Source organism: Martes martes, assembly GCF_963455335.1.
Source record: "Martes martes genome assembly, chromosome: 10".
Taxonomy (NCBI): Eukaryota; Metazoa; Chordata; class Mammalia; order Carnivora; family Mustelidae; genus Martes; species Martes martes.
In genome coordinates this window covers 92,405,409-92,415,213 of record NC_137898.1, presented here as the reverse complement: position 1 = coordinate 92,415,213, position 9,805 = coordinate 92,405,409, and the positions used below count along the sequence as shown (strand labels likewise).

Genomic DNA, 9,805 nt, shown 5'->3' with positions numbered 1-9,805 from the left:
AACCAGAAGTTTGTACCTGGTGACCACCTTCCCCACCTTGCTTGGCTGGTATATCCTCTCCCTGGCAACCACCGATCTGTTCTCTGAGTTTGGCTTTCATTTGTTTGTGTTTGATTCCACATACAAGTTTACAGCCCTTTTGAAAACCTTAGGAGTGTTAATATCTTGTCCATTTCAGTTTTTTAGAGGGCAGGGAATTACTGTGTCAAGATTTTTAATGGTGGGTCCACACAGCGATCTGTCGTATTAGTAAGGGCTCAGACAGCCACAGACTCCCCCCTCAGACAGGAGGAGTGACCACATGGTGAATCAGACACTCGCTGCCTTTTCCTTTCTGTCTGCTGCTAAGAACTGAGACATAAAGGAAGGAGACAGGGAGATATAAAGAGAAAAAAGCACAGGCTCTGGGCCCCGTGAACAAGAATCCAGCTATCGGCTCTGCCAGGTGAGTGTCTGATGGCCCAGGTTATGGCTTAACCACTTACCTCTTTCGGACTCTCATTTATTTTCTTATTTATTCATTCATTTATTCAACAAGTGCTTTTTGAGTACACAGTATGTTCCGGGGTACCCTCTGGGTATGTGGAATAATGCATGAGGGAACAAAACAGACACCACTGTGCCCCATGGAGCCTACATTCTGACAGAGGGGGAGAGACTCCTAGAAATAAAGATGATGCATAAGCCCTCAGTGTTTACCTATTGGAGATCAAGCCCCAGCTCCAGCCGGGTGCTGTGATAACAAGTGACAGTCTGTGTGTGACTAGAGCAGGCAATTAGTAAATTGCTGTGGTTGTCATCTTTTTGAATTGCTCCCAGATTTCTTAAATCCTTTCAACGCCATGTGTATTTTGCACTACATACTTATTCATTCAACAAACTACTATTGAGCTGCTACTATATGCTAGAATCTGTAGTAAGCACCAGGGAAACAAGCAAACAATATTAAAAAAAAAAAATGGTGCCCGCCCTTTGAAGACTCTGCAGTCGGGTCCACTGTGCATTAGATGAGGGCCTTGGAGAGCACAGAGGCAGGTGTGATCTTGAAGTCTCGTGTTTTGGTGAATCCGCACAGTCCCCTTCACTGATGATGTCTTTTTTAACTCAACGCATCCCAGCTATGGCTGGCGATTCTAGGAATGCTATGAACCAGGACATGGAGATTGGAGTCACTCCCAGGGACCCGAAGAAGATTCCCAAACAGGCCCGCGATTACATCCCCATTGCCACTGACCGTACTCGCCTGCTACCGGAAGGCAAGAAGCCCCGCCAGCGCTACATGGAAAAGAGTGGCAAGTGCAACGTTCACCATGGCAACGTCCAAGAAACCTACCGATACCTGAGCGACCTCTTCACCACCCTGGTGGACCTCAAATGGCGCTTCAACCTACTGGTCTTCACCATGGTCTACACCGTCACTTGGCTGTTCTTCGGTTTCATTTGGTGGCTGATTGCTTATATCCGGGGTGATCTGGACCATGTTGGTGACCAAGAGTGGATTCCTTGTGTTGAAAACCTCAGTGGTTTTGTGTCTGCCTTCCTGTTCTCCATTGAGACTGAAACCACCATCGGGTATGGCTTTCGGGTGATCACAGAGAAGTGTCCAGAGGGAATCATACTTCTCTTGGTCCAGGCCATCCTCGGCTCCATCGTCAATGCCTTCATGGTGGGGTGCATGTTTGTCAAGATCAGTCAGCCAAAGAAGAGAGCAGAGACCCTCATGTTCTCCAACAACGCGGTCATCTCCATGCGGGACGAGAAGCTCTGCCTCATGTTCCGGGTGGGGGACCTTCGCAACTCCCACATTGTGGAGGCCTCCATCCGCGCCAAGCTCATCAAGTCCCGGCAGACCAAAGAAGGGGAGTTCATCCCCCTGAACCAGACGGACATCAACGTGGGCTTCGACACTGGGGATGACCGTCTCTTCCTGGTGTCTCCACTCATCATCTCCCATGAGATCAATGAGAAGAGCCCTTTCTGGGAGATGTCTCGGGCCCAGCTGGATCAGGAGGAATTTGAAGTTGTGGTCATTCTAGAAGGGATGGTGGAGGCAACAGGTAAGACACTTTATCCTCCTTGGCCACAGAACCCTCCCACATGCTGGGAGCTTAGGGCACTAGGACTGGAAGGTGCAAGTTGGTGCCTGAGAATCCTGGGATTCTCAGCCAGCCCAATCTCTAACTGTGATCTGAGGGGTATCATTACTCAATTAACATAGAATAATAATAAGAGTTAATGTATACTGAACCCTCTAGCTCCTGTGCATAGTTCTAAACTTTAAACATAGAGAGTCACACTTAATGCCTTCCCACTCCCGGTGAGATGACGTTCCTTAGGTTACAGATAAAGAAACAGAGGCACAGACCAGCAAGTTATAGGTCTACTTTTGTCCAAGAGCAAGTTGTAGAGCTAGGATGTCGGTGAAGGAAGGGGGCCCCAACCTGGCCCTGGCTTTCAACAGGCTACTCTGTCACACCCCATCCTGGGGCATGTGTCTACCCAAAAAGAGGTCCATGATCAGATAACTTTGAGAAAAACAGTGAACCAGGGAGCACAGGCTTCCTCACAGTAGGACTTGGTGGTGTCCAGCTTGTCTGGCTGCCTCCACCCCGGAGAAGGCCGTCCCTGGGCTTCCCTGTGGAAGGCTGGCTGAGGGGACAGGGAACAAGCCAAAACCAGGACACCGGCATTCACACATGCCCAAGCCAATGCCCTCTAAGTAGCCAGTCCCACACCTCCCTGCTCAGCTGCCAACTCTCATGGGCAGTTGGTAGCCAGGAATTTCCACCATTCCTCAAGGCCAAGGTCTCGATGCGGGGCCCCAGGAAGTTCGAGGCCCCACTCCAGCAGAACCCTGCACCCTGCTTCTTATTCCTTATCTTCCTCTTGCCCTCTTTCCTGGTCACCCAGTAGACTGAGCACTTATAGACCTCACTCAGGCTCGGAATGATACATATTTTTCTGGTTCCTGCGATGACACTGTAGGACCCCACCAATCCCATTTAACAGACACAGACGCTGCATCACCCAGCTACGTGGAGACAGTGTTGGAGTCATGTCTTTCACTTACGAATCTAGAGTGATCTCTACCACACCACACTGCCCCCTGAAATTTCAGGGCCCAGTCACAGAGATGGCCAAACAAGCCTTCCTCACCTTTCGGTATGGTAGTTGCTGCGTGGGAAACTCAGACAGGGCCTCCAAAAACCTTCTCATTCGGCCGGAGCCTATGGGACATGGCTGGGGGTACGAACAGGCTCCGGGGACTGGCACGGATGGGGGCTGCTCGGCCATCTGCTGGGAGCTGGAGCCTGGCCAGGCAGCATATGGCGGCAGCTGAGGGAGCCCCTGGAGCCAAGAGCAGTCAGGAGGCAGGAAGCCTGTGGCAGAGCTGGGGGCTCACAGGTCACACTGCCCTTGGTGCTGGGCTCGAGATCAGAACACCGGCTGAGTGTCTGGGGGAGGAGCACCACTCTGAGGCCACAAAGGAAGGGTCAGGGCAGAGATGTGGTAACAAACAGGAGAATTGTGCCTTACACACCCCCCATGGCTTCACTGCCACCTACCGTAGAGGGGTCAGGTGGTGACCCAGCAGAACTGGGCCCTTCCCTAAGTATCCTTCAAGGTCAATGACCCCCAGGTCACCTGCCCTGTCTCAATGACCTCCTCGCCTCCCATGAGTGCAGGGGGGCGCCCTGGGATAAGGAAAGGAGAGCCCCCACCCACATCTGTTATCTCCCTGACTTCTGTGGCTTGGTGGCGATGTTACAGAGCCGAGCATGCACTGTGGATTCAGGCCGAGTTTGGACGAACGCGGTTCTCCCACAACCTGCCGGTGTATGTCTGGGCAAGTTGCTTAACTTTCAGTAAATGAGCATAATACATCTCCTGGGGTCGCTGGGGGGGGGGAGGGGCGGGGGTTAGAGGATTTGATGGGGAATCATACATAAAGCACGGTGCCTGGGACCCCCAGGGGCTTCTTTCCTTCCCAAATGCATGTGAAGATGACTGCCAGGGACCCAGGTGGGGTCTCTCGCTATGGGGGGCCCACTGCCCTGTCCCAAGGGGTGAGCAGAACAGGAAGGCCTCCAGGACATATGGCCCATGGGTTCCCATGCGGGTCCCGTCCCGGTGTCTTTCCTGCGGCCCCGATACCCGATCTGCAGATACCCGATCTGGGTCTAGGCTGCTCAGTGCCCTGCTTGGGGCTACTGCCTCCCTGCTGGGCAGTGAAGAGGGAGCACTGCATGGCAAGGCCCAGCCCAGGCCACACCCTGGGAGCAGAGGGCAGGCTGCAAGCCCACGGTGTGGGGGGCACCTTGGGGGTACCCAGCACCAGAGCATAAATGGGTGGGAAGCAGCCTTGCCCTTGGGTCTGGTGTGCACGAGGCCCCTGCCAGAGACTGCCCACCCTGGAAAGCGGGAGCTGGCCTCTCCTTCATTCCCGAGAGCACACGCCAGTACCTTCCTTGGCCAGAAGATTATATATCAGCAAGCTGCTTTCCTGTGACCCCAAGCACAGAGGCTTCCTCATCCATAAACAAAGCTGCTCTCCTCCCTGGAGAGAAAGCAACACCTAAAAATAACATAGGCCAGTGAGGGCTGGGGGGACAGGGAACGGAGGCATTGGAGCATGCTGAAATCAAGGAGCCAAGGTGTGTGTGTGTGTGTATGTGTGTGTGTGAGAGAGAGAGAGAGAGAGAACGAGAGGGAGAGCAGCTTCTGCCGTACGCATCTAACCAAAACAATCCCTGTGTGTCCTACAAGGCTGTCAGCTTCTCTACCTTCGCTCCATCTGAATTTATCTTTGTTTAAACCCTTTTCCTGCCTCTTCTGTGTCTCAATCTTCTAGACCTTAATGCTGTTCTCAGGAACCATGTCCCTGGCTCTAGCTATTCCAGAATTATCCACTCTGGTCTCTAGGAAGCTATCCCAGAATCTTGTACGTTGGTTTCTAATTTTCTGCCTCTAACATACTCCAGAGCTCCTCCAGGGCGAGGACTATCTTACCCAGCTTTCGCCCTCCGCAGAGCTTAGCCCAAGTAGGGGTACAACAAAGGCTGGCTGGCTGGATGATGGATGGATGGATGGACGGACAGACGATGGACAGCTGGTGGTGGCCACTTGAAATCTCCATTCCCTCTGTCCCCACAGGCATGACTTGCCAAGCACGGAGCTCCTACATGGATACCGAGGTGCTCTGGGGCCACCGATTCACGCCGGTCCTCACACTGGAAAAGGGTTTCTATGAGGTGGACTACAACACCTTCCACGACACGTACGAGACCAACACGCCCAGCTGCTGTGCCAAGGAGCTGGCAGAGATGAAGCGGGAAGGCCGGCTCCTCCAGTACCTCCCAAGCCCGCCCCTGCCGGGGGGCTGTGTTGAAACAGAGCTGGATACAGAGGCTGAGCAGGAGGGAGAGGACGAGCCTGAGGGTCTGAGTGGGTCCCGGGAGAACAGGGGCTCTGTGTGAGGATGGTACTTGCCCCAGGACCTCCCCTCCCTGGCTTCTGAGCACAGCCCCCGCTGCAGAGCTGGTGGAGGAGGGGGGTGAAGAAGCTGACTTTTGGGGGGGGGGTGCCAGGAGCCATCCCAGCTCTGTGGGGAGGAACAGTATATCCCGTCCTGGAATGTCCCAGCTCATGCCTCCCTGGCCTGGGCCCCGGAGGCTGTGCTGCCTCTTCCCTCCCAGCTTCCATCAGCGTGGCTCAGGGCCAGACCGGGATGGGGTTCCTCACAGTGAGAGTTACAGGGCGGCCTCTGTCTCCACACATACTGCCCTCTGCCCACCGGCTAAGATCCCCTCCCTCCTTGGGTCTCACAGACCGACCTGCAGCTCTCCTTCCAGGGCTGATGCCTGGAGAGGGCCGTCCCCCGCTGCCTCTCACTCCCACCACCCCGAGGCTTGCTGTGGGCTCTGCGGGGAGAAATTCTGCCTGCCCAGAAATGCCACCCCCGGTCCCAGGATGAGCTCACAGACCTCACGGTCAAGGTCCACGCGAGTCAGGCAGGCAAGGCCTCTCAGCTCCCATACCCGCGTCCTCTTCCTGAGAGCCATGGAGGACAAGGCCCAGAAGGAATGATCTGTTCTCGCCCATGAAGCTTGTGCGTCTCCTATGCTGTGTCCCGCATGTCACATGCAGCCTACCAGATAACAGATCTCCTTTGAGTGACCCTCAGACAGTGGCTTGGGCCACAGCACACCTCTGAACACATGTGGCATTGTCGTTGGCTGCATCCTGGCCATTCCTGACCGCACGGTGGCCCACTGCTCCCACCTGTCGGACAGCCCAGCAGCCCGTTCCTTTCTGGTACTTTCGGCCCCAGAATCTCAAAGTACTCGTAGCCTTCACCGTAGCCCTCTTCCACGGCCTCAGCCCGGGGTGTGGTCCAGGGACAAAGCTGGGGTTCCAAAGGCAAGATGAGCCGGTCAGAACCAAAACCAGGAGCGGGAAGGAGAACAGAGGGGTGAGGAATTAAATGTTTGAAATAAGCATCTGCACCAGTCACTGCAGAGACATTCTGACTTCAGGCTCCATGCCCCTGTCTGGGGTGAGGGCAATCTGTGGGAGAATTGGGAAGCCCGGGACCCTCAAGAGAGAAAAGAGAAAAGAGCAGAGGAGAGCCTTGAGAAGGACAACTTGCAGACGGCTTTTCTTTTCCAGTCTGGAGGCCCAGGAAGAGGACAGGTAGACAGGCAGACTCATGCCAATGAGGCGCGTCTGGTATGTTTTGCGGCGACAGGCTCCTGATTAGCCGACCTAGACCCGGACAGAACTCTCAAATGTTTCCTGGCCACAGAATTATGGAGCCACAGTACTATGATTTTCACAGCTCTCAGCTGGCCTTTGGTAATGGAAGCATTCTCCCGCTTGCTACGAGGCGCCTTCCCCAGGAGTGAGAGCAGCACCGGAGGGAGACAGAAGGTTAAGGCCGAGCAAACGGGACAGCTTTGGGATCTCGGGCCCACATTCCCTCTGGCTGGGTGTTCTAGGTCCAGGGGCAGGTGAGAAGAGGCTGGCGGCGTGCGGTGGGGAACTGCCCCTCATGGGGCTGCCATACGCAGAGGAAGGGGGTCCTTGTGCTTGGGCACGTGGCCGGGACCTTGAGAGGAGGCGCAGGGGCACAGGCAGGAAAGCGAAGCTGCTCCTGCCCAGAGCCTGGGGCTGAATCCTGATTCCAGGCATTTTTCTTTAGGAAACGGGGCCAGAGGGAATGGAGAATATACTGGAATCCTGCCCTCATGGAAAGGGGAAGCAGGCAGCCTCGAGTCCCGAAGCGGGGAACTGCACGCAATCAGGCATCTAGGGCTCGGGGTCCATTATGAAGATAGGATGACTTGGGGGTGGGAGGAGCTACAGCTGGGGTGGGAGGGGCTAGAGCTGGGTGGGAGGGGCTAGAGCTGAGGAGGGAAGGGCTAGAACCGGAACTCTGGGGGACTATTTCTTTGCACCCCACCCCTACTCCCAGCCAGACCTAAAACCGGCCTTAGTCAAAACCCATTAGTGCCTGCGGGTTAGAGCCTTCAGTGAGGCAGCTAAGCCAGGATGGGGACACCCCTGGTGAAGCTCACCTGCAGCTGAAGGGCGCCTAGGGCCTGCTTCACACCTGCTTCTGAAACATCCCCCAGCTGGCCCAATGAGCCACTCTCCAGTTCTCTGACTCCACGGTGGCCTCCACGAACCCGGGCCCTATCGTGTCTCCGCCAGCTGCAGAAGTCGTAGAGGTTAGGGAAGCAGATGAGGTCTCCACATCCCAGCTCCCTCAGAGGTCAGAGCCCACATGACTGGGATTAATCATATTAGCTGCTTTCTCTCATGAAAACTCAAACACGGGAAGACTGCCCTTCCTGTGCCAACGAGATCCTTCTTCGTGTCCGGGTGATACAATTGAAGTTAGAAGCATCCTTCAGGTAGTTTTCTGGAAGTTCTTGTGTAAACATGCACTTCCTACATGTCAAGTCTGATGAGGGCCCGAGTTTCAGTGGGTCCCACGAGCCACGTGTGGGTCATGGCCCTGAGCTACAGAGTGAGCTACAGAGTGAGCTGAGCCCACCCCTCACTTCTGATGGGTTACAGGGCTAAGCTAAGCCAGTCTGTAAGGTGAGCCCACTGGTAAGCCCTACAGGCTTCAACATCTTCCAGATCCCAAAGAGAGATCTCACGACCCTGAGGGTGTTGGGAACTAACTGCCTGTCTTAGCGTCCAAGACCTCTCTCTCTGAAATCATCCCCCGCAAGGGAGGAGACCCCGAGAACTCAGAAGAAGGTAAGTTGCCACTAATTCTCCCCTCCCCATGAGTGTGACACATGATAAGATCGACAGTGTCGCCCAGGACCCTGTTTCCAGGCCAGGTAGAGTGTGATATTGCCCGTGACTCTCCCCTTCAGAGGCCACCCTTGTGTGACCAGAACCCATGTCCTGTCATTTCCTTCTGCTGCTTTAAGATCCTGGCCTGAGCCATTGACCTTGCTGGAGGAGGAAAAAGGCCGTGTCTGTCTGGGGAGGAACCCCCCCCCCACCCTGCTCACCATCTGTAACAAGTGGGCACCTTCTTTCACAGTCCTTAACCCTGGGGCCTCACTTTCCAGCCTGCCTCCTCCACGTGTCCCATGTGAGAACAAGAACAACTGGAAATCTCTGTACTGAAATTGCCAAAAACGAAAACGCACATACACAAAGCTGCCTGTGGTCTCCGAAGATGCCCCGAACCTCTCTCTGCATATGTGCCCTTTCCGGGGCACCTGCTGTGTGCCCAGCGGTGGGTTAAGCACACCACCTGGGTGATTGCCCTTAGTTCTCAAACGCTATAGAGAAGATCTTAGTGACCCCTTGTTACCAACGAGATAAGCAAGGTGCAGAGAGCTTAATTTGTTTGCTCAAGGCCACAGATGGTAATAGGCAGGACCTGGGAGCCAAGCGCCTCCCAAGCAAATACAGAGAGGCCATCAGCGTGCCCAGCACCCACCTCCAGCTCATCTCCTGAGCTGGGGCGGGAGCAAGGAGAGCCCCGCCTCTTCAGATCACCGATTTCTCTGCTGTGCTCTGGCCCTTCAGCTTCCATCCACCAGCAATGTTCTCCAGTGGCAGGATAATTGGAAAACACCTTTTTCTGATGCCTAGAGAATTAATGAGCTGTGAAAAGAGATTAAATGGGGAATTATTGCTTTCTAGAAGAAGTCACTTATTCTGCTTGGCTTGTTTTTTTTTGCTAACGACATCTCCTTAAACTGCTGTGTCAAATCTCTTTCTCCCTGTGTAGGATTTGTCAATCTTCTTATTAAAGAGAACTCCCTGGCACTGCTTTAAAAAAAAAAAAAAATCATCCAATAAAGTGGATTTGATCTTACAGAGCACTCTTTCCCATTTTAAATAGATGGCTACTGTTTTCTGGTTCAAAGTCACTGGCAGTTGAAGCAAACTTGTCCTTCTTCTTCTCATTAGTCTAAAAATGCAGCATCGGTGTCTAGAGTAGCTTGGGGGGGAGAGTGTGGGCACAAGTGGGGAGGGGACTGGATTGAGGCGAGCCAGACCCGGGGTCCGCGTGGGTTCTCATATTAGATCATTCACTCCCTCTCCCCAAATCATTTCCACACATGCGCTAGTGTTAAATATTCAGAATCTCCATTGCCTCAGTAATGAATAACTTTTACAAGATCCGCTGTAGGGAGCCCCAGGACTGGCAGTCTGCATTCACGGCATTAATTGGCAAAACTTTAGCTCTTGCTGAACAATGGGGCACGGGCAGAGGAAGCTGTGATATTTAACATTGGCGCAGGGCTTCGAGATTTTTCAAGCTAAG

General features: G+C 54.0%; 1 protein-coding gene across 1 annotated transcript; it reads left to right on the top strand.

Annotated features, from left to right (window-relative positions):
- Positions 1-1,090: 1,090 nt before the first annotated feature.
- Positions 1,091-9,345, top strand: KCNJ5 (potassium inwardly rectifying channel subfamily J member 5; the record flags this gene model as incomplete). Its single annotated transcript, XM_080815205.1, has 2 exons — positions 1,091-2,057; positions 5,155-9,345. 2 exons carry the CDS (start codon positions 1,091-1,093, stop codon positions 5,475-5,477), a joined length of 1,290 nt encoding a protein of 429 aa, XP_080671331.1. The 3' UTR covers positions 5,478-9,345.
- Positions 9,346-9,805: the final 460 nt, after the last annotated feature.